Consider the following 24934-nt stretch of genomic DNA (forward strand, 5'->3'; position numbering starts at 1 on the left):
GCTGCTTTATATATGGACACTCGGGTTTCTAACACGGGATGGGGCACTTCACGCAGAGGAAGTGCCTTGTGTGGACTGGAATATCAAAAGCTCTTCTGTCTAAAACTCTTCAGTAGCCTAGCACAGTTTACAAAGTACTTCACAGCGGACTTCTGGTTTCAGCTCAGGCACAGAGTTTGGAAGTTGTAACTCCTCTCCTTCCAAGAAAACGTTGGGCAAACTGAAAGTCAATGACTTTTCTTGGACTCATCAGAGGACTGAGTTTACAGGGCAAACTGCCACCCCAGAATCTGGACAGTGGTGAATTCAGAGTCACAGCTGCGGCCAGCTTACTCAGCACGAAGACACTGGAACCGTAGATGTCAGGGACATCTTGAAGAATTGCAGAGGCTGAGTGTGGACTAGCGTGGCAGCGAGAAACTCCTGGGGGCCCCAGCGTAAGGGAGATCCACACTTGCATGGGTTTTACGTCCAGGAACCTCTCCAGGTTTTCACAGCTAAGAGCTGAGAATGAGCCCCTGGTGGTGCTGGCAAGAGAAGGGGAAGAGTAATCTCTAGAATAAACAGCATTTCAGGGGAAAAGGCCTCACCAGAGTCTGATCCCACCTGGGGATGGGGCATTGCACCCTTTCTACCCGTAGTCTTCCTGTCTTCTTACCTCAGGACAGGTAAAAGAAAACTCTTGTTTTTCTATAAACTCCACTACTCACACACTCTGACACTAAGTCTATGTATGGGCTTTTTCCTACACTGACTACCTTGATACCAGTTGTGTGTCCTACAGTTTAATGCAGTTTTGACCTTATCTACCTGGAGTTATTGTCAGATCTCTCACATTAAGGGCTCAGTCTGCCCCTACTTCACATCCCATTCGCAAGTGCAGGCCTCTGGTACTTCTGACCCACGGGCTGTTCACTGGGGTTCCCACATCCCCTCCACTGGGTTTGGAAATTTGCTATAATGGCTCACAGAGCTCTGCAAAAGTTAACTTACTAAATTACCAGTTTATTATGAAAGAATTCAATTTAGGAATGGCCAGATGGGAGAGATGCATAAGACGAGGTATGGGAGAAAGGGTGTGGAGCGTTCACGCCTTCTCTGGGCACACCGCTCTCCTCACACCCTGTGGTGCTCACGGACCCAGGAGATCTCGGAGCCCTTCAGATAGGGTTTTTGTTGTTGTTGCTGTTGTTTTTAATGGAGGCTTCATCACTTGGGCATTGTTGACTAAATCCTCAGCCATTAGTGATTAACTCAACCTTGAACCCATCTTCTCTCCCTGGAGGTCAGAAATTGAGGCCATGGGGCTGGAAGTTCCAACTCTCTAATCATACGGTTCTCCTGGCAACCAACCCCCAAAGTTTGGGGCTTTCCAAAAGCAACTTCATTTGCATAAACTGGTGTGTTTAACCAGGGACTTGTTATGAATAACCAAAGATGCTCCTTTCACTTTTATCTCTCTAGAACTATTTAAAAACCCAGTGTATGACAAAAGATGCTCCTATCACTAACTTTTAAGTGATAGGAGCTCCTATCATTCTAAGCTTTTAGGAGCTCTGGAACCAGGAACAAAGGCCAAGTATATATTTCTTATTATATCACAGTATCACAGAGAGGGATTAAGAAACACTTCTGAAGGTCACAGCCTAGGGACACAGGTCCACTAAAATACTGAGATTTTTATCATAAATTAATAGACCAATTCCTCTCCCCCAAACCTTACCACAGCACCAACAGGGCTCCAGTAATAACAGTGGGTAACAGCTAAAAGAGCTACATAGTACAAATTCTTTGGACTCTAAAGGAAGCCCAAAGTCAGGAGGGGAGTAAAAGCGAAGGCTGGGGGAATTTGAGGCCTCTAAAACCTACAGCCATAGCACACAAACACAGCTCGACTCCTAACCAGGTCATCATAAACCCACGTACTGTTGGCTTATTTATCTCAGTTCTTATTACCCAATACAGCCAATATCGTCTGACTTCCAACAAAATGACAAGCATGCTAAAAAAAGGCAAGGAAAAAAACACAGTCTGATGAGACAAAGCAAGTACAGAATAGGACACGGATGGAGTTACCAGACAGGGAATTTAAAATCCTTTGTTATGTTAAGGAGTCTAATGGTAAAAGTAACATGCAAGAAGAGATGGGTAATGTGAAGCAGAAATAAGAACTCTAGGAGATGGTCAAGAGGAAATGCTGGGAATAAAAAAACATTGTCACAAAGAATGCCGGTGATGGGCTCATCAGTAAATTAGACACAGCTGAGGAAAGAATCTGTGCACTTGAAGGTAGGTCAGCAGAAACTTTCCTACTGAAATGCAAAAGAAAAAAGGAATGAAAAAAAAAAAAGAATATCCAAGAACTCTGGGACAATCTCAAAAGATGTAAAATTGGAATACCAGATGAGAAAAAAAAAAGAATGAAGAAGAAATATTTGAAACAACAATAGCTAAGAATTTCCAAATTAATGACAGTCACCAAACCACAGATCTGGGAAGCTCAAGAGAATACCAGGCAGTATAAATACAAATGATCTACACATACATACATCTATCTGAACTGCAAACACCAAAGTCAGAGAAAATCTTGAAAATAGCCAGAAGAAAAAAACTAACGTATAAGAGAAACAAAGATAAGAATTACAGCTGACTGGTCAGAAACCATGCAAGATAATGGGAATGGAGTGAAAATTTTAAAGTGAACCACCCCCAACCTATGAACTTAAGAGTCCTATTTCTGGCAAAATTATGCTTCAAAAGTGAGGGAGAAATAAAAATGTCCTCAGATCCATAATAGCAGTACTTCAGGTATGCATCTCACCCACGTCTTGCTTATGAAAAAAATTGATGTCCGGAGCCTGTTAAGTGGCTAAGTATGGAAGGGATATACACAAAGTTTTCTTTTTCATTTTGTAAATAAATTTTTAGTCATTTTTTTGCACAGTTCGAACCCTTCATTTCGAAACTGGAGAAATTGAGATAAACTGACTTATTTGAGGTTGAATAGAAAGTTATTCCCCAACTTTGAATCAAAACTCAGCTCTCATGCTTTTTCTGCTGTAATTTTGTTCTCTGAATGATTGGGTTTGACCTTATTTAAAAATACTTTCCCTTGTGGAGGGGAAGACGAATACACAGAAAAATATACTGAACGTTTTTAGAAGGAGGGTGCTCTAAAGCGAAGGTGTACATGTTCGTAGGCCAACTCCCACCTCAAAGCACCGCCACCAAGGACTACAAGTTCCAGGTTGCCCCGCGGCACCCGCGCGACCACCGGGAGGAGTCTCCTGGAGTCTGCGCCGGAAGTGGAAACTGCGCGGAGGGAAAACTCCGCGACGTCCGTCACTGCGAGGCGTACGCAGCGCTGGTCCCTGCTCGCCTCTAGCTTCGCGGCACCGTTGCCGTCGCCATGTCCATGAAAGGTCGATTTCCCATCCGCCGCACCCTGCAGTACTTGGGCCAGGGGGACATTATATTCAAGGACTCCGTGAAGATCATGACAGTGAATTACAACACGCACGGGGAGCTGGGCGAAGGTGCCAGGTCAGTCCGAGACCTGTGAGGCCGCCCCGGGTGATTGTAACAACGTGTTAGTAACGTGGAGACTTGGGTCTGCGCTTAATACTGGGTCTGGACCCCCGAGATTGGTGCTGTTGTCACCATTTTGCAGAATTGTGGAGTAAGCTGCTCCACGGCGAGAAGAGGACAGTGGGGCCACGTTGTGCCGGCTGATTTCAGGGAGGGGAGGGCAGGGGCCCCCTCCTCCTTTTTCCCCCGGGGTGGAGGACAGGGCTAACCCGGGGAGACTTCAGCCACCTTAACCACCTGTTCCCCTAGGCCAGCATTTGGGAGGAGCCGCAGGCGGTCTGGGTAGAACCCAGCCTAAGGCGACAGACCTTGTTCGGGTCCCTTTCCGTTTGCTGCTGGCTTCGGGCGAGTCGATCCTCCTCAGTGTCGCAAAGGGGCGATAGCAACGCCCCAGGGCCGATGTGGGGATGCACTGGGAGAAGTAATAGCCGCTGGCATTTATTGAATTCTTATATGTGCAGCACGTTCTGAATGCTTCTTGTGGATTCTCTCCATTTGGTCTCCTAAGGGATCCCATTGTTATACCCACTCTGGGCATGAGGAAATGCACCGAGAGGTTAGGTAACTTGCCTGTCCAAAGTATCACAGCTAGTGAGTGGTGGCTCTCAAAGTGCTGCATTTTTTGTAGGACTTCTCACCGTTATAATTAAGTGACTAGTCAACTGTGTAGTGACACCCCCATCCACCTCCGAAATTCCATTGTTTTCAGCCTGGGGCAGTCAAAGAGTGGAAGCTTGCAAGAGGAAGGTTTGAGTTGAACCTTGAGACAACAGCGGTGCTTTGGGCTTCTCTGGTACTAAGGATAAATTTATTGTGCCAGCTGATTGCTAGGCTCTGCTGTGTGCTGGGAATTCATCAGTGACTAAGAAGAAAGCACTGCCCTGCAGAACTTTGAGGTCGGGTGTGTGGAATGGATCAGAATGAGACATGAGAGCAACTCCCTCTGAAGGAAGGGTGGTCTCTAATGGAGGGGCCCTCACTGCACGGCTGTCCGGGATAGCTGTAGCTACCTCTTAGCCATTTGTTCCCCTCCCGAGGAACCCAAGAACTTGGACCTGCTTCCATGGGATCATTGCTCACCCTTCACAACCCACTGTGCACACATCCACACCAGAAATCACCAGCCTGAGGCCAGGCAGGCTGCATGGGTCTGCGTGAACTGGAAAAATGTGCCTTGTCTCAAGGGGCTATTCACTGTTTGTCCACATCTTACCTATGTCTGCTCTAGGAGAATTTCAGATTTCTTGAGAAGCCAGGATTTCAGATTTTTAAGTTAATTTCTGGTATTTAAATGACCAACCAGTCAAAATAGGCTTGCAAGCCCTAATGTTACATACTGAAGTATTTTAATACCCCCTAGGTAAGTAGGATTACAAACAGCCATAGTGCGTTTTCCGTTCCCACCTGTGCCTTTTTTGTGATTTCGTACCCTTGGGTTTGAGAGCCTGCCTGGCTTGCACCTTCCAGCCCCACAGGCCTTTTTGCATGTTATGTGCCCTCAGCATTTCAGCTGTTTCTCCATTCCAAGTGCTGCTGGCCAGTACTGCAGCCCCAGGGTAGCCACAGTCTTGGGCTGTCTGCTGGGCGTGTGGGGGAGCTGCCTTGTTCAGTGCTTGAGGGCTAAGTCCCCACTCGCCTGTGCCAGAGGGTCTTGCCTTTAGGATGCAGCAAGACAAGTGACAGCTGTCAGCATTTATTGAGTTCTGGGTTTAGCCCTGAGCATCAGGATCTAGGTGGGCTGGATAATTTGATAGCGACAGGACGGAGTGGAAGAAGTCCAGATGCAAATCAGTCTTGGCTCTTTGACTTAATAGGTGTTGACATAGGGCAGTTGACTTACTTTTTAGGTGTTCCTTAGTTGTAAAAGCCTGCCTTCCAGGGTTGCAGAGAGGTTCGAGAGTAAAGTGCCTAGTAAGGTGTCGCTTAGAAAGTGATTGCTCAACTAAAGGTCACTTACTGTCACTTTCTCCCCAGTGCTTCAGCAAGAACCACTTGAAGATCCTGTTGAATCTTCAGGAGTTTTAGGTGTGGAAAGTTCCTACATGGATATGTCTTGTTTTATTTGTACAGAACTCTGTGACACTGGGGTAGGCCCGGGAAGGTACTGCCTTTGAGCTTCTGGCCCGTGTGCTGTCCTGGTTTGCAGGCTCCTCCTCTAGAGGCAACAGCTTTCAACTTTAAGCCATTTAATTAGAGTTTTCCTCCGTATAGTTGAATAACGTACTTAGAGGGCTACTTATTTCCTTAGCTTTAGAATCATCTGGTACCTTGTCACGAGGGAACATGAGGATTTGGCTCTTTCGCCGCCATTTCCATTCCCCACACTCAGCGTGTGTATACTGCCCGACTCCCCGAGCCCAGCCTTTCCAATACAGTCATTTGAAAATTTTGGATAGAACAATATTCAGTGTTTCAATTAATATGATATTGTTAACATCATACACAGTTGAGCCAAAAAGAATACTATGATTATTTTTCCTTTTTGTTTTTGCAGAGGTTTTTGCTTTCCCTGGAATTAATGATTGTCATTGCTTTTCTTTTCTTTCTGCCCCAATTATGGAGTCTATCCAACTAAATGGTCACACAATCAAGCTTTCTGTTGATTCTCTCAGTTTTATCGTCCTGAAAATAGACGTCAGGCTCCATCGTGGACTGCTTGTCCTGCATTGCCATCTTCTTGGCATAGACACTGAGGCACAGAGCACTAACTTGCCGTGGGTCACACGGCTGGGAGGTAGTGGTTGGGCGACTGTGCTTCTGTCCTGTGTACCACTCCCACCGTTCTGTCCTGTGGTGTGTGCAGCAGGGTGGGCAGCAGGAAGCCAAGTGGGCATTTACATTCAGATCATTTGGGGAGCCTTTAGTTAAGGGACTATTTACAAAGGTTTGGGTATGACGAGGGAAAGAAACCACAGGGAGCAGCGCAGCATCCCCAGTCTAGGCTTGCAGAAGTGGCGGGGGTTGGAGAGGGCGGCCTGGTCGAAGCCTGGGACTCAGCCAGGGGATGGGCCTGGGGAATAAGCACCTTGGCTCTGCTCCTTCCCTCCAGCCTTTGCCAGTGCTCGCTGTTGGCCAAATGCAACAGAATCCAGAGGGCAGGGAGTCCTGTTTCCACAGCCCATGTGAGGGGCCCTTCAGGATGGAGGGAGGGAAGAGGGGTGCAGAGAGTGAGTTGTAATGATTCAGTTAAGTCCTCTATTGAGGGGCACTTACACGTCGTTTTTGTTCCTCTGCTGTAAGAAATGATGCCGTAAGCCTCACATATGTCTTTGCATTCAAACATAAAAATATATAAAAGCAGAAGTGAAATCGAGTCAAAATCTATGCTTTAAAAATTTTGCTAGTTCTAAATTTTAACTCCTAAGAGGTTAAACCATTTAATACTCTTCATTTGTATCCTAAATGTGCAGTCTAAGAGGAGAAAAATGGTATTTTAATCCACATGACTTTATTGGGAAGGTGGACTGTTTGCCTTTTGTTTCAGTTGTAACTCTCACTGACTGTGTGTAAAACTGTCACAAGGTAATTGGCCTTTTGTTTTATGTTTTACAAACACTTTCCCTTTGGTTTGGTGAATGTTTTGTTTTTGGTAAATTTTGCCATGCAAAAGTTTTAACATAGTTGCCCTTTAAACTTTCTAAGTGTAAAGGTTTTACCAATTCTAGATCGTAAAAATGTCCCGCGTGTGTTTTCATGTTTTTAAATGTCAGTAGACATGAGGTGCGCGCCCGTGAGTGGACAGCTCGATGAATTCTGCGTGTGGATGCACCTGTGTAACCACCGTTCACGTGGAGAGTGAGGACATCCCAGATTCTCCTTTCCATGTGTGCTTCTGCTCTGGTGAATGTTGGGTTGGTGCGCAGTGTGAGGCGGGGGCACTGATTTCTCTCCCGTCAGATGGCAGATCGCGGGTCTGGACGCCGTGCTCAGGGAGCACACTAGCGCGTTCCGGAAAGCGACTTTTCTCAGCCTTTTTGGGGGGCAGGGTCCTCTGAGAAGCTGATGAAAGTTCTGTTCTTTTTTCCTAGAAAAATGATTATACAGGTCGCACAATTTTAGGTTCAAAACTCTTGTTTCATGGTTTTTTTTCTTTATAGGAAATTTGTGTTTTTCAACATACCTCAGATCCAATACAAAAACCCTTGGGTGCAGATCATGATGTTTAAGAACATGACCCCATCGCCCTTCCTTCGATTCTATTTAGGTGAGTGCGGGGGGGCCTCCGCTCTGGTCTGGGACTGTCTCTCCTCCCGCCTTTCTTCCCGCCAGAGCAATCAGATCGCCTGAGGTACAGGGTCTTGTGGAACCAGCACTGCTCCTGTCACCCGGGCTTCATTGGCTGTTGAGATCTTTTTCCTGCTCCCGCCTCGTCTCCTGTTGCCTTCATATGTCTTTCTTACATGCCTCACACCACACAAGCTGGTTTTTCCAAACTCCCTCGCCATACCTTGCTTTGATGCCTTTGCTCATGCTGGTCCCTCTGCTGAAATCCTGTTTCTATGTTTTTTTTCTAATTTAATTTTAAAAAAATCCTTCAAGACTCACTTTGGGCACCACTTCTTCCAGGAAAGCTCTGCCGCACACTTAGATCGGCCCTCCCCTGCCTCCCAGGGCCCCTCTCCTGGCGCTGCACCCCCGCCTGTTTGTGCATCCTCTCTGCACCAAGTGGTACTTACTCAGTTACATGGGGCTCAGTGCCCGAGGTCAGAAGACCAGATATTTTGGTCTAGCTCTTAGTCATTCTGACTCTGAGCGAGAAAATGCCCACTGCTTTATTTTTCAACTAAAGGCAAAACATCAGCCTTACACAGTGAAGAGAATCAAGTGAAGTATGGATTGGAAAATGCTTCTGGAAACAAAATCATGTTCTTTCATTTTATTTCTGGCCAGGAATGGCCAGAGCATTCAGCAAACATGTAATGCTAGGACCCTTAGGCTTTGAGTGTCGGGGAGCCATCCAGAGATCCCTGCCATTGCAGAGATGAGCTCTAGCAGAGGAGACAGATGAGTAAGAAACTTAGTAAGATATTATGTTTGAATGAGATAAGTGGGTAGTGGAGAGAATGATGGTGGTATGGTAATTTTGTGTATGTATTTTGTATTTGCATTTAAATTAACTTTATTGAGCTCTGACTGGTATAGCTCAGTGGACTGAGCACTGGACAGTGAACCAAAGGGTCATTGGTTTGATGCCCACTTGGGACACATGCTTGGGTTGCAGGCCAGGTCCCCAGTAGAGGGTGCTTGAGAGGCAACCACACATTGATGTTTCTCTCCTCTTTCTCCTTACTTTCCCCTCTGCCTATAAGTAAATAAGTAAATAAGTAAATAAATAACCTTGAAAAAGACAACTTTATTGAGGTATAATACACCTATAATAAATTTGCAGGTCTAATGTATATAGATTGATGAGTTCTGACAGTTATGTGTGTCTCAACTTGTCCAAAGAGGATGGAGAACATTTCTGTTTCTTGAGAAAGTTCTTTGTCACTGTATTCCTGCTAATTCCCCCAACCAGCAGAGGCAACGACTGTTATTTCTTTGACCATAGAGTAGTGTTGCTTCAGAGCTTCATATAAATAGAAATCTCACAGTATGTACTTTGTATCTGGCTTTTACTCATGTTTTTGTGATTCATCTATGTTATATGGATCAGTAGTTTATTCATTTTTATTAAGTAGTATTCCTTCATAGGAATATACCAGTTTACTTACCCACTCACCTGTTGATGAACACCTGGGTTTTTGTTAGATGCCAGGATGGAAGTATGAGATTTATCGGAGATAAAAGAGGGAGGAGGGATGGGTAGGGCAAGTCTTCATATGGCAAAACAGAACAGGCCCGACACCTCTGAGAGGAGAGGGAGGAGAAGGGAGGTGTGGACAGCTGGCCCCTCATGGGGACAGAGCTCTCAGAAGTCTGGGCCGGCCCAGTGGGAAGTTGTATCTGCACTTTGGGTAGAAATAGCCAGGTCCTAGACCTAGGCCGGGGGTGCCTGGGCCTGGCTCTGGTGTTGCTCGGTGGACCCCAGAACACAGCAGCTGGGCTGCCAGCTGGCAGCTCCTTGCAGAAAAGCTTTCTTGAGGGAAGGAGTGAGTGGCAGGCCTCCCTGGCTGTGAAGGGTTGTTTCCAGTTTGGCTACAAAGACAATGTGCTCTTCAGCACCTTCTTACACAAGGCATCTCTGGAACACAGGCGCTCAGCTCTCCAGGGCCTGACAGGATGGGACTGCTGGGTCACAGACAAGACATGTGCTGTCCTTAGAAACTGCCCAGCAGGCTTCCAAAATGGCTGGGCCATCACCTCACCCTGCAGGCAGCAGGGTGTGGGTCACGGTGGCCCCACACCCTCACCCAGATTGGTGATGTTACTTCAGATGAACACCAACGTGGTGGTTTAAAGCAATGCAAATTGTGTGTCTTTTGGTTCTGTAGATCAGAAGACCTAGAGTCTAAAGTCAAGGTGTCAGCAGAGCCTTCTGTTCTGGAGGCTCTGCAGGAAAGTCCATTTCCATGCCCCTCCCAGCTTTTAGGGGTCACCCCTATTCTTCAGCTTGTGGCCCTGTCCTCAGTCTTCAGAGCCAGTAATGACATGTACCTGTCTGGCCATTCTGCCATAGTCACATGTCCCTCTGACTACTGCCCGGGCAGGTTCTCCGAGTTTAAGGCCCATGTGATTGAATGGGCCCACCAAATAAGGACAATGTCCCCATCCCCAAGTCCTTAACGTTAATCACATCCAGAGTCCCTTTTGCCACGTAAAGTGACATATTTACAGGTTCTGGGGGATTCGGACGGGGACATCTTTGGGGGCTGTTATTTCCCTCATATTGTCTTGAATTTTAGCCACCCCAATGGATTTTAATTTGCTTTTCCCCATGGGTAACTTTTTTTCCATGTGCTTACTGGCTATTCATGTATTTCTTTTGTAAACAGATTATTTGTATCTTTTGTCCATTAAAGAAATGGGCTTTAAAAAATTCTTTATATATACTGGATGTAATTCCTTTGTCAGTTATATGTATTATATTTTTTCTCTGTGGCTTGCTTTTCCTTTTCTTAGTGGTGTCTTTTTTTTTTAAATCCTTACCTGAGGACAGTTTTTTTTTCATTCTTTGAGAGCGAGGAAAGGACAGAGAAACATTGATGTGAGAGAGAAACATTGACTGGTTGCCTCCCACACTTGCCCGGACCAGGAATCATAAGCCCCCGGACCGAACCCGCAACCTTTAGTTTATGGGGTGATGCTCCCACCAAGCCGCGGGGGCCAGGGCTTCGTGGTGGCTTTTGGAGAGCACAGGTTTTCGTTTTGAGAAACCCCAGCTTATCCATTGTTTTCTGTTGTGTTTAGTGCTTTTTGTGTCCTGTCCAAGAAATCTCTGCCCACCCCAAGATTGCAAAGATTTTTCTCATCTTTTTTTTTTTTTTGACACAAGAGTTAGTGAATTTATTGAACTTGGACATAGTTTTGAAACCAATATGCTTTTGTTTCAAAGTCAAATCATTCCCCTGAAAGTCATGAACCAGTTGTCAACGTGGATACATATATGAAAGGAAAATATTTTTAAAGCCTTAATTTAGTTATTGGAAAACATTTTTGATGGTAAAATAAATACAACGAAATTCATCATTTTGACCATTGTAAAGTGCACCACTCAGTGGACTATGTGCGTTCGCAACGTGGTGGTGCTGCCATCACAACTACTTAGTTCCGGAACTTTTTTTCCCTAAAAGGAAAGTTTCTTTCCCCTAAAAGGTCCTCATTAAAAATCGCTCCCAACTCCTCCCATCCCCACCCACAGCACCCGACACCCACTGACCTGCCCTCTGTGCCTGCGGAGTTTCCTACTTGTATGAAAGTTCTGGATCTTTCATATGAGTGGAATCATACAATATGCGGCCGTTCGTGTTTGGTTTCTCTGAGTCGAGGCGATGTTTCTGAGATTCATCCGTGTTGCAGCGTCAGTGCTTCATTCATTTTTATGGCTCAGTGGTTTTCCATTGCATGGATGTCCCACATTTATTTTATCCATTTATCAACTGATGGATGTTTGGGTTGTTTTCACCTAATATGTAAATAATGCCACTAGAAATTTGTGTACATTTTGTTTGAACATCTGTTATAAGTTCTTTTGGATATATACTTAGGAGTAGAGTTGCTGAGTTCTAAGACAATTCCGTGTTTAACTCACTGAGGACCTGCTAAACTGCTTTCTGCCTGCAATGCGTGAGCTTCCAATTCTGCGTATCTTCTCCGATACTCACTATTTTCTGTTCTGTTGATTTTAACTGTCTTAGTGGGTATAACATGGTACCTCACTGTGGCTTTGATTTGCATTTCTCAAGTAATGACATTGTACATCTTTTCATGTGCTTTCTAGTCCTTCACATATATTCTGTAGAGAGGTGTCTGTTCAAGTCCTTGCCCATTTCTTAGTTGGGTTGGCTATGTCTACTTTTGTTGAGTTGTAAGAGCTCTTAACAGATTCTGAATGCTAGACTTCCAGATACATGATTTGTTAATATTTTCCCGTTCTGGGGGTTGATTTTTCACTCTCTTGATAGTTTCCTTTGATGTGCAAATGTTTTTAATTTTTCTAAAGTCTAATTTATCTATTTTTAGTTACTTTTTTTAAAATAATTTTTTATTTAATTCTTGTTCAAGTACAGCTTTCTGTCTTATATTCCCAACCCTGCCCCGCCCCCATGCTCCCCGCCTCCCTCCCATTTCCTCCCCCCACCCTTAGTTATTGTCCATGTGTCCTTTATACTTGTTCATGGGAGTCCATCCCCTTTTCCCCTATGATCCTCTCCCCTCTCCCCCTCATCTTTTCTTTAGACATTTTATAGTTTTAGATTTTACATTTAGGTCTGTGCTTTAGTTTGAGTTATTTTCTGGGTATTAAGTAAGGATAGAGATTGAGGTTCGTTTTTGTTTTTTTAGATTCATGATACTCAGCTGTTAGACCACCATGTGTTGGACAGCCATCCCTTCCCTACTGAATTCCTTGACATCTTTGTCAGGAATCGATCGATCCAGGCAGTCAGCCGTGCAAAGGTATGCGGTACTGACACGGGCTCCATTACAGAGGAACCTTGAAAATATTATGTTAGTGAAAGAATCCAGACAACAAAAAGCCACACAGTTTGCATGATTCCATTTATGTGTAATGTCCAGAACAGGCTAGTTCGTAGAGAGAGACAGTGGTTGCCAGGGACAGGGGATGGTACCGCGCGTAGGGAGTGACTGCTTAATTGGTAAAGGGTTTCTCTTTGGGGTGATGAGAAAGTTCTGAACTCCATAATGGTGATAGTTTTACATTTTGAATGTACCAAACCCAGCAAGTTACATACTTTAAAATGATTAAAGTGATAAATTTTATGTTGTGTATTTTACCATACACACACAAAAAATCACTTGGTCATTTATTTCTGAAACTCCTCATCCTCTTTCACTGTTCTGTGCCTGCCCTTATACTAATACCATGCTTTCTTGGTTTTTGTAGCTTTTTAAGTGTTAAGATCAGGTAGTATAAATCCAACTTTGCCTTTTCTTTTCTCCCCAAATTACTTTGGCTAGTCTAGGTTCTTTGCATTTCCATATAAACTTTAAAACTTAACCAGTTTCTATAAAAGAGCTTGCTGGGATTTTGATTGGAATTTCATTATAACTCATTTTGTGAAGAATGGACGTTATAACAATATTGACTATGCTTTGTGACTATTGTAAATGGCATTTTTAAAAAAATATTTTGAGAGGGGAAGGGAGTGAGAAAGGGAAAAACATTCATGTATAGTTGCCTCTTGTGCGCCTCCTACTGGGAACCTGGCCCTGCAACCCAGGCATTTGCCCTGACTGGGAATCGAACCGTCAACCCTTTGGCTGGCAGGCCAGCACTCAGTCCACAGAGCCACACCAATCAGGGCTGTAAATTGTATTTTTAAATATTTTATTTTTCAGTTTTTTTGGTTAGTACAGTTGATTTTTGTATATAGACTGTGTCTTGCAACCTTGCTATAAACTCACTATTTATTTTCTAAATTCTTTAGAATGTTCTACATACACAGTCATGTCATCTACAAATAGTTTTATTTCTTTCTCAGTTTTTTGGTTTTTTTGTCTTAATTCATTGGCTAAATTGGCTGTAATATTTTGTATTTTTACCAGTAATGTAGGAAAGTTCCCATTACTCTGCATCCTCACTAGCACTTGGTATTGTCCATTTCAAAAATTTTAAGCCATTCTAGTATCTTTTGTTAAAATCCGAAATGTGTTATTGGGATGGTTTCCTCCCTACTCATCTTGACTGAGGTGCTCTTCCTTCGGGAAGGCACATCCTCCTGGGAGCCTTGCTTTTCCTCCCGTGGGCTGGGCCGACAGAGCACGGGGCAGCCCACACACCAAACTGTCATTTGTGCCCTGCTAAAGGTGGTGCTGACTTTACAGCATCCTGGGCATTCCACATCCACGGTGTAGGGACTGGGGCTCTGCACCAGGCGCTCCTTCTTATGTTGCCTCTTCTCCTGGAGACGGATGAAGATCTTTGGCGAGAGGCGTATTGTGGGGAGGTTGTCACCACTGGCCTCATTGTAGTTTTAATTTTTTCACTTTCCTAATGACTAAGTATCTATGCTATTACTTTTTTTCCCCTTAAATGTTTATTCAATCATTTTGCCCATTTTTTAGTTGGATTGTGAGAGCTGTGGGAGTTCTTTGTGTAGTCAGAGCCAGGTCCTTGGTCAAATGTATGCATTATGAACATACTCCCCCAGTCTATTGCTTATGGTCTCTTTTGAAGCACCCAAGTTTTGAATTTTAAGTCCAAATCATCAGATTTTCTTTATGGATCATGTTTTTGATGTCATATCTAAAAACCTTTGCCTAGGTTGTAAAGATTTTCTATTTCTTCAAAAAGTTTTATAGACGTTTTAGTTCTTACCATTCAGGTTTGGTCCATTAAGATTGGAAGGTAAGGTCTAAGTCCATTCATTTGCATGTGCATATCCGGTTGTCCCAGCACCATCAGTTTAAAGGACTGTCTTTCCCTCACTGAATTGTTCGGCATCTTCGCTGACAATCAGTCGACCGTAAGTATAAGGGTTTATTTCTGGACTCAGTTCTGTTCCATTACTGTGTAGGCTTCTCTTAAGGACCACATGACTTGATTACTGTAGCTTATAGTAAATATGAAATTGGAAAATGAACATCCTTTCATTTTCTTGTTTATCGAAATTGTTCTGCATGAATTTTGGGCTCAACTTGTCAGTTTCACAGAAATACCCACTGGGATTGTGGTGGGGATTGCTTTGAATCTATAGACAAGTTTGGGGAGGATAGCCATGTTAATAATACCAAATCTTTCTATCCACAAACATGGAGTTTCTGTGAAATAGTATGCTTTCGGACATGCCTAAAATTTGTCCGTGCTTAAAGAAATATGGAAAAAGGGTAGTATATTATGGGTTATGTAAACAAATATATTTACTTTACTGTTAAAATATTTCTCCACTAAAAGCAAATCCCAAATCACTACCATTTGAGGGTGAGGGGCATGATTCCAAGTTCTCAGTACTCACACCCGCCCTTACTTCCCGTTTCCAGATTCTGGTGAACAGGTTCTTGTGGATGTGGAGACCAAGAGCAATAAAGAGATCGTGGAGCACATCAAAAAAATCCTGGGGAAGAATGAGTGAGTTGCTGGGGTTGATCTGGATCTTGGAGAGAGAGGAAAGAAGGGATGTGTTGGGACAGGTGTTGAGAGGGCAGGCGCTCTGACAGCAAGTCAGACGCTCACCTGGAGTCTGTTGCATCCGCTTGGCTGCTCACCAAGATGTGTGGCTCTAAGTCACTGAGCCTCTGAGCTGTAACCCCTTCCCCTGTGGAGTGGGGATAAACGTTATTCCTTCCTCCTGAGGTCAGTGGGAAGCAGAGATACAGCTAAAATACTTGCTTTTCGTGGCCAGAAACATGCCCTAGCTTGGGGATAGTGTGTGTCCAACCCCAGAGCCTGCTGTGACAGGTCCATTTTCTTTCCAAGGGAGGAGAGGGAAGGGAGGGAAGCTGAGAATGTCTGAGGAAGCACAGAGGCATTTCCAGGCCCTTTCATCCTGCTTGTCCCATAGTCAGACATGGGGCTGCCCCTGGCTATCTGTTCTAGGCTGATTGTTGTTGTGCGGGCCTGGGGTGAAGTGTGCTTCCCAGGTGGTCTCCTCCACTGGGGCTTAACACTGCCTGAATGCTGAAGGCCTCACCTGTGGGGAGGGGAGGGACAGGTTTGGGGAGTTGGGAGCAAGTTAGACACAGGAGATCCAGGTCTCCCTGGCAGATGGTGGGGTTCACTCTGAGAAGTTCTGTGCCTCCCAGAGGATCAGAGCAGTGTTGCCAATACCTTGTTGTTTCTGTGCTCTTTGGTAGGGCAACCCTCAAGAGAGAGGAGCAGGAGAAAAAGCAGCTTTCTCACCCTGCTCACTTTGGACCTCGAAAGTATTGCCTGCGGGAGTGCATCTGTGAGGTGGAAGGGCAGGTGCCCTGCCCAGCCCTGGTGCCGCTGCCCAAGGAGATGACAGGGAAGTACAAAGCAGCTCTGAAAGCTAGTGCCCAGGACTAAGGCCCCAGGCCTGTGGGCTAGGGTTACCTTAGCCACAGGGACCTGGCTGTCCCCAGAGAGACTATGAAAATAAAGTGCCTCTTGATCACTCCAGCAGCATGGTGTGCATCCAGTCTGGTACGAGGAGGAGGAAGACCTGCATGGGGACAGGGCTTTGGGGTCAGGCTGCTAAGGAGACAGCCTGTTGATACCCCTGCATTGACTCTGTGGCCTTTTCCTAGTCTCCACTGGTTTTGGCTCCTCTTCCAGACCCTGCTCTGGAGAATTAAGAGTTGCTGTGGTTGAGTTTGGTTGAGGCCATCCATGGCTGAAAGTATGGATGTCCCCTCCATTCAGACTCTGGTTATTTTTCAGAAATTCCAGAGCAAACCTTTGTGCAGTGCTCACTTTTAAAACTAAAGCCAACCGATCCTTTCCTCCCAAGGGGCCTGACGTGTGGGCATGCCAGAGATGCAGGAAGTCCCTGTGGCCTGCAGAGACCAGCCTCCCTTAGGAATGCACCCAATGGTGAGCCGGCCACTGCCAGCCCCTGTAGTCCCAGGCCCATGCCCCGTAGCAGGTAGGTTTATAGACCATGGAGGAGGAAAAAAGGCGCCAACGGATCAAGACTTTTGGGCCCTTCCTAGAGGGACTGGTGTTGGAGGCTGCCTCTCAGTTCACCATCTTGGCTTGTTCAGTTCTTGCGTTAAGTTTTGGAAGAGGTCTGCCTAGTAGTTCTTTTCTCTTTAGAACACTATTTCTGACACTTTAGTGTGTTGGTTTTAGCCCTTAGGAGACATCAAAGCCCTCCGAGGTTCACTGTAACAAGTGAAGGGCCAGCTGGACTACAGACCAGTGCAATACAGACCGGGAGACTTTGCCCAGTGGGATGCAGCAAGAAGGTGGGCGTAGAAGAGCAGGCGTGAGGTCCAGGTTCCTCTCTGATGGGACACTTCCTTGGTTGAGGTCTGACCATCTCTGCAAAATGGGAAGAGGGCATCACCCCATAAGGTGGTGAGCTGTGGGAAATGAGGTGAAACTAGAATGTGTTTTATTTGAATGTTGGAGATTATCCCATTAAATTAAGTCTGGCTCTTTTTACATTTGATGCTTAAGTTATAGTTTACCGTGACTTTGTACCAGACCTGTGTTCAGGGTGATAGCTTTGGCCGGGTTGGGAGGGGTAGGTGGGTGTGTGGGTCCAACATGTGACTAACTGGCAGGCTCACTCAGTTTTGTTCAACTGAAATTCAAAATCTAGCCCACCAGAAGAAGGTGCCTAGAAAAACCTATCCTCCATTCTCATCCCTCCTGTGGGTGCTGGCTTTAGTTCCTGCGATGTTTCTAACCATCCCACCTGGCTGGTTGCAGCGTGGCCTTCACACCAGCTGACTGGACATTCTCCTGGGCCACCAGGCCTTTCAGAGTTTGTTTCTTTCGGTCTTTCCACAGTTGGAGAGATAGAAGGCCTTGTAGAAGTATTCCTTCCCTCCATGGTCCACAGGGTCCAGGAAGGCAGCTACCCAGGATTGCCCTGAACCAGGCTAGTGACCCCTCTTGAGAGCAGTAACAAATGCCCAATGCCTGATAGGAAAGCACCACTGTTACTTGTTTGCATGGGCTGTTTTCATAGACAGCAGATAATGGTTCTTGGAAATGAACACCATTATGGGACATTATCTCTTTAAACCTTTTGTTTTCCATTTCCTACTTTAATGATAAACGACAGGCTTAAAATTTACAGAAATGGGAGAAAATTATTAAAGACTGCTGTGAGATTTTGATTTATACAATGTCTCTTAATTTTATTTCATAACCAATGTTTGCCAAGTGGCTTTTTACTTCATTCCGGTGAAGTGACCAATTTTCTTCATTGAGTACTACCTGGACAAGCTATTTAAAGCTATTTGGCTGCCAGTGGGTTCTGCTAAGAGTCTTGACTTTGGATCTGAGGCTTGTCACAGATTAGATGACTTGTGAAACTTTTAAGAATACGTCTGCTTTGGTCCGAGGCCTGGCTGTGTGTGTCTGGCAGCAGTCTTTAAGGTCTGGCAGCCCAGGCCCTGCTCCAGGAAAGTCAGTCCAGGGAGCCATCAAATGGATAGGGCTAAGTAGCTTTTGGCTGAGGCCAAGGTGAGATGAAAGCTGCAGGGTTTGACTAGGGCACTTCACCACCTACTAGGAGTTTAGGTGAGAGTGCTCTGGGCACTTCTGCGGGTCAGGCATTATTGTTATTACTATTATGAGGAAAAATGATGAGCAGGATGCACATTAGTCTTTAATTAACTTTTAATAGTATAAACCTCATTTAGGTAGTAGTATTAAGCCACAACAATAATGCCACATTGAAATAGCATTTAATAAAATGCATAAAGCTAATTCATGCACTGCAATACTCTATATACAAACACAACAATGCAAATTCTTCTTCAAGACTGAAGACATTGATTAGATACAAAATTCAGTTTAAAAAGAACATGCTATTTTTAAATGCCATCACATAAACAAAGCTGATTTCAAGCTACAGCTTTCAACAGGTTTTAAACCTGTAATTAATATGTAATGGCATAAACAATATTTTCTGTATTAGGAAGGGCAGAGGTTACAGAAACGGTCCCAAGAAAATCTAACACCTGAATTTTCCTTTAACAGACGTCTTTTAAAAGGGCTGGTAATACTTAGCTACATTTAAACAGAGGTCCAACTACAGGTAAAAACTATGGTTTTGTACTATGAAAAATGTGCAGCTTTTCAGTTATAAAACTAGTTGAACACTGGTTTACAAGATAATTGGGAGGATATAGAAAAATATTCCAGCACTTGAGTTGTATGTGGCAGCAGCATTTGAGTCCATGGATGTTCTGGTTGTTAAAATGATTATACTTTCCTAGAGAAAAGCCATTTTTCATGTAAAGTCTACATCCAAATGTTATCCAAATATTAAGCTTTATCACAGTTGTCAACTGATAAATGTTGCTGAGCATTTTTTCAGCACTTGTATTTTATAGCACTTTTTTCTATGTTGTATGTATACATTTTGAGACACCAAAATTACCGTCTGCTTAATTCAAAGTATAGCGGGGCATTAAAAATATCTCAGACATCCCCTACCCCAAGATACTTTTTTAAAGGTCTCAGTGAATTTTTAGTTTGCCGCTAAGATACATAGCTCCAAAGGAAAATTTTTATTTTAAAGATGGATTTAGAGACTGTCAATCTTCCATTTCTATTATGAGAACTAGAAAGCTACTTTCAGTAGTGATTGTCACAACAGGCAAGGACATGGGAAAGGTGACAATCACTGCTGGGAGGCCAGTGAAGCAGCAGGAGCTTCTTTACATCACAGATGGGGAAGCTGGAGGCTGAACAGCCCAGTCTCACAAAAGGCACTGAGTACATGGTCTCAATGAAGTGTTTCCAAATTCCAACAGCTTATTTAAAAAAAAAGAAAAAAAAAAAAAAGCAACCTGTGGTTTAGGTTTTTGCAGCTCTCCAGTGGTTTCTTTCAGCAGGCCAGCCTTCCACCTGCCTGGCAGTCAGGCCCCTGTGCCTACCAGGTCCACGAGCAATTACTGCTGGACTGAGGCCTGGTTTCCAAGTGCCATGTCTCAGTTAAAGCCCAATTTAAGGGGAAAAAAAATCACCAGAATAAACCTGAACAAGGAAAATTTGGCATTTGTAGCTTTAAGGGCATACATATCCATATTAAAATGCAAATTATATCTGATATTTTAAAATCATAATTTAGAGAAAGAAGTCAGTAGATTTCATTCACATGCTATAGTTGGAGAAGTAATTTAAGATTCGTAACATATGCCATAAAGTTAGCCATCAACATTTATGCTTATTTTTAAAGAACACCTGGTAGGTTTTTTTTTTTTTTTTTTTTTTTTTGCAACTGGAGTTAGGCATTTGTTTACTCACAGGGCAGTGCCTACTGTCTGCTGAGTCCAGAGCAAGTGGGGAAATTGCTAACACACTGGGCGCCAGGTCCCACGACACAGACTGTTCTGAAAATGACCACACGACACAGCAAGTCTCTGGGAAGGCCAACAGCTCGAACTACCAAGTTCCTTCCAGTTAGCCCATAAATGGGTGTATGGAAACCAGATTAAAGATCCTCATCTAGTTTTTGGACATGAGGATAAACTGTCTTCCAGCTTCCTAGCCCTTGTCTGACCCTAGAGAATACAGAGCAATGTCATCCTGTTGGGACTTTTTCTGTCTGGAACTTTCCCTGGTACAGAGTGGAGATCTGACTTTATAGCCTTTCCCAGACAGACCATCCAAAGGAAAATGGAGTTAAAATATCAGCAAATCCATCCTCCCCGGGGACCTTGGAACACCCACATCAATTTATTTCAGCAACTTTTATCATAGATTCTCTTTAAAACATAAGGAGGGTTTGGGTACGTGGCTACGTATCTGTATACATAATATACATCTATGTACACATACACACTATATACACTGTACATATATAGAAGATATAAACACATGTACATTCGTTCAGTCATACAAGCCTATAAATTGGTACACAACAATGTGCTGAGGGGAGCTCAGGGCTGGACATGCAGACATGCCACACTGGTGGGAGGCACAGAGCCCTGTGTACAAGAGACCCATACCCACTCTGTCTCAACTACAAACATCAAAGTTAAAAAATGTCTGCAGAGAGCTGCACAGTCTAGTAGGGAATGGAAGTGGGACAAGTATGGGGTCATCTGCCCTGCCTGTTCAGACCTTTCCAGGATCTAAAGGGCACTGACCTCCTGAGATAAAGTATCGGAAGACGACACTTTTCATGACCTGGGCTCAGAGAACAGTTGAAACGTCACCTGTAGCCCCCAATGCACGTCAGGCCATTTCCACTGGAAAGGAGGCCGTGCCCTCCCTGACTCTAACCAGGTCCTACACAGAACTTGGATCCATAGCCTAGGGCTGCCTGGTGGGCAGGGGGCAGGCAGGGAGTGAGACTGCTCTGCTGGGAACGCCCCCAAAGGACCAGCATGCAGTTTTCCCAAAATGAAAGCACAAGGTACAGGAAGAACCCTTCTAATTCTTGGCTCCCTGCCATGGCTGTCCTCAAAACAAGCAAAACTGCTAAGTAAGCTCTAGTGGAGAGTGCTGCCGCCACGCTGGGAGCCCAGAGCAGACACGTCCGTAGCTACCAGCATGACCCGTGGCCATCACCTCAGAACAGAGCCCACATTTAATACTGACATTAACAAGCTGGAAAGCCTCTCTTGAGGGATGTTACATAACACATCTTACAAGTGACTACCCCTGAAATTACAAAACCCAAACAAGAACCTCAACCACAGAGGTAAGACAATAAATAATGTAACTCTCAACAAACATAAAAATCTCAAATTAGGAGGGTGGTAACATACTTCCTTAAAAACACTTTCCAGGAATCATTTGGAAAGTATCTGCATGGGTAATTTGGTCTCAGATTCTAAGTCTTTTCCTGTCCTGTTTTATGATTATATGTAATGAATGCCACACGTTTCAAAACATAACTGACACCATCTAAGTAAGGTACCAGTGGGAAAGAGCCCGCTTCATCACAAAGCAACTGCGTGTATCTGTGCTCTCCTCCTGTAGCCAGCGCACCTCTCCTCACTGAGGGAGGGCTGGCCAGGCCAGGCCAGCAGAAGGGTATGTCTGAGCAGGCTACACGGTAAAGATTCCTGCTCCTGCCTTATTTCTCTCAGAGATTCAGTAGGCAGAGGGCTGGTCTCCTTCACTAAATCTAGGGTCTGAAGCTACTAACACAGGTTAAAAGCCTTGTGAAAGCTGAGCCCAAATATCTGCTTGGGATCCCTTTAAATAACTCTTGACTTTGAGCTTACTTCTTTTAGCCAATTTGACAAAAGAGATAGAACAGACCTGCTGTCAAATGCTTGAAATGACTTAGGAGCAGCGAGATTTAAGGTAGTATGGACCTGACCCTTAAGGAAAGGGCCACTTCAGACTAAGGCCAACAGAATCTAGGAACTAATGAGGAGTGCTCAGACCTCAAAATAGTCCACTGAAATCAGCCCCCACCAGTGAAGGGACTCAAGGAAAAGGACCAGGTTAGAATCAGCAACTTCCTAAGCTAAACAGACTTTTCTCCAGGGCTGTCTTGCTGGAGTGTGGCATTTCCCTATCCAAGTGTTCACTGTCCTACTGGTTACCTCCTCTTCCCAACATATCTAAGCAGTAGCTTTGTCAGGACTGCAGCCTAGGTCTTGCCTAACCTGCCCCAATATCTTAAGGTAACCAGAGTCTAAAAGCCTGAAAGACACAGGACTCCTAGGGACTGCCCCTGGGAGTAAGGGAGCTGGCCAGTGTGGACCTTTTCACCAACACGAAGAACTTGGATCTGAAATGTGTGACAATACGTATTTCCAGGGAGTCACAGTGTGACCAATAGATATGTTTTCTTTTAAAAATTAAAGAAGAGAAAGAGTCAATTTGCTGTGTAAGATGCATGAACATGCTTCAAAATGCCCTCCGCTAAAACCTTTTACAAGCACGATGATACAGACCTGTCCTAACTCCAATGTCTTGGCCAATTTTTTGTCTTAATCTTGAAATTTAAAACCACTTCAGAGTTAGAAAACCAAAACTTTAAGCTGGTAAGATTAAATCTTTCCATCATTTTATATTGGGCACCCTCACTATTCTCCAAAATTTGCTTCCGAGGCATGAACTATTAAAGATAATTAAATCCAAACTGGAAATTAGAATTGGAGAGACATTAATTCTCACTAATGACTTTCATAAAGTGCTGTCAATACACTTCAGAACACCACATCCCATGATGCTATAGCCTGTGGCTGGCCCGTCCGACACCCATGCGCAGTTCAGTGAAGTGCCCACCTTGACGGATGCCCTAGCCAGACTAGGGAGTGCCTGGGGGGGGGGGCAGGGCAGGAAATGCTTGCTGTAACTCACATCCATGGGGATTTGTGGTGCTCTTCTCTAGATAAGAATTTCCTTATAATCACATTCTGTTCTTGTAAACAATGGTTGCTACAATTCTGAGAAAGAAGATAACTTTAGGAACTAATGGTCATTTTGTAAGGAGCAGGCAGCCTGCTTCTGCATCCATCATCCAAATGCTCCAGGGTTTGTACGCTGGCACACACCTGGGGGAATCAAAGTGCACAGTGGGCCAGTGCCATTAAGAGATTTGCCAACAGAGATGCTGAGTCCAGAGACATTGTGAAAGACCCTGATATTTAAGGTCAACAGAGAACCCTTCCATTCGTCTTCACCACTGCCCTAGCCAGGCAGCAAGATCCTGTACACATACCCCACCCTGAGAGTAGTACTAAACTGCAAGAATGTAGGCCCTTCTCCAGGGGCTTTTAGAATAGAAACCAGACAGGGAAACCCTCAGGCTCCAGGGAGGCCAAATCTCTCCATCTGAAATCCGCAGCCAGCCCAGATTATATTCAGGAAGTACTACTATCAAGGGCTCAAAATGCCCACATTGTCAATTGCTTCAGGAATTGGGAGTTAATATCTGACTGGTTGCAGTCCAGTTCTGAGAACCAGTCATCAGAAGATGCTCAGGTTTGGAGGAGCTTACAGATGCCTGTCATAGACCAGGACCAGAGGTCAGAGAACCTGACAAGCATCAGCTCTGTGACTGAAGAAGGTTTTGGTTTGGGTCACCACTGACTGCTAGTGCCCTCCCACTTACTGCACGATACAGATAGGACACATTTTCATTTGCTCACAGGAATTTAGTTCAATACCACCAAGGTATGCATACCGTCAGGAGTGATGCCTTCTTTTCTTAAACTTAAATGATTGTCTCCTGTACCCTATTGCATTTTTCACAGAAATCATTAGCATTTCGGCAAAAGACGTATACAGTTTTCCATTTGCCCTGCGAATAGACCCGATGTTGCTAACATTACGCATGGATAAGAAGTGCTTAGAAAGTGCTCATATGATTACCCTGGTAATTAGTAGTTATTAATTCCAAGGACATTTTTAAATATATATATACACACATACTGTTCTCTTAGGTTCTTTTAGTTTTAATACTAGTCTCTGACATTATAAAACTTTGTTTTTTGCCCTTTGAGAATTTCTAAATACAAATTGAGTTAAAAGATTGCTCAAAAATCTGCTCCATCAAAAGGCATTTAAACATTTCTTACAGCAGGAAAGGGTACTGCTAGTCTTTTAGTTGCTATTGTTTGGGATTAACAGATAAGAAGAAACCAGCTAGGAAATGATGAATATACTGGAAATATCTGCACATACCAAAACACTACTACTTCATCTTCTTTGTCTCTGAGCAGGCCCGGAGGAACCTTGCGCTCCTCAGCAGGTGTGCGGTGTGCACTATAGACTGGCTCCGGTGATCTGGCCATTGTACTCTGCCGTCTCCATCTTGAGGATATAGGGGATTATGCTGTCTATCGAAACATTGCCAATGAGACCAGTAAAAAAAAGTTCTTCTGTTATGTTGGAGCTCATCAGCCTGAGTGCCGGCAGGCGGACAAGAATCCGGGCCAATCTGTAAGAGGGAGGGTCATTAGAGAATGGGGGACTCGCTGCCTTCAGACTTTGTTCTGGACAGGCTCCCAGGGGCCCTATCTGCACTGCTCAGAATTTGACCACACAACGGATCCATCCACTATTCACCTCGTTTTTGATTTCAGTAGCTCCTCTTGTAGTTTTACCATGAGAAAAAGTCAAGTGAGTGTAAGGATGTACGTATAAATACGTTCCCTTCAATGTTCATAACAG

The 24934-nt window shown here is 44.4% G+C and overlaps 2 protein-coding genes and 1 pseudogene across 5 annotated transcripts in view; 1 reads left to right on the forward strand and 2 right to left on the reverse strand.

The window, feature by feature from the left end:
* Window positions 1-3330: 3330 nt before the first annotated feature.
* MRPS25 (mitochondrial ribosomal protein S25) lies at window positions 3331-19642 on the forward strand. The gene is made up of 4 exons (XM_037051213.1): window positions 3331-3543; window positions 7686-7792; window positions 15190-15277; window positions 16003-19642. Exons 1-4 carry the CDS (start codon window positions 3410-3412, stop codon window positions 16193-16195), a joined length of 522 nt encoding a protein of 173 aa, XP_036907108.1. The 5' UTR covers window positions 3331-3409; the 3' UTR covers window positions 16196-19642.
* LOC118990912 (40S ribosomal protein S27-like) lies at window positions 13801-14653 on the reverse strand (annotated as a pseudogene).
* Window positions 18677-24934, reverse strand: part of NR2C2 (nuclear receptor subfamily 2 group C member 2) — a 97856-nt gene continuing 91598 nt past the window's right edge. For all 4 annotated transcript variants that reach the window (XM_037051198.1, XM_037051172.1, XM_037051183.1 and 1 more), the window contains one exon: window positions 18677-24701. In XM_037051198.1, coding sequence (XP_036907093.1) covers window positions 24527-24701 — 175 coding nt within the window. In that variant the 3' untranslated portion in view covers window positions 18677-24526. The remainder of the gene's footprint in view (window positions 24702-24934) is intronic.

Source organism: Sturnira hondurensis, unplaced genomic scaffold, assembly GCF_014824575.4.
Source record: "Sturnira hondurensis isolate 20B ecotype Veracruz unplaced genomic scaffold, ASM1482457v3 Scaffold0000867, whole genome shotgun sequence".
Taxonomy (NCBI): domain Eukaryota; kingdom Metazoa; phylum Chordata; class Mammalia; order Chiroptera; family Phyllostomidae; genus Sturnira; species Sturnira hondurensis.

Bases quoted from the DNA above. Each gene is read 5' to 3' on its own strand.
- MRPS25 (XM_037051213.1), top strand. From the start codon at position 3,410: ATGTCCATGAAAGGTCGATTTCCCATCCGCCGCACCCTGCAGTACTTG. The intron at 3,544-7,685 runs GTCAGTCCGAGA...TTTTCTTTATAG, and splicing joins GAGCTGGGCGAAGGTGCCAG to GAAATTTGTGTTTTTCAACA. The intron at 15,278-16,002 runs GTGAGTTGCTGG...GCTCTTTGGTAG, and splicing joins AAAATCCTGGGGAAGAATGA to GGCAACCCTCAAGAGAGAGG.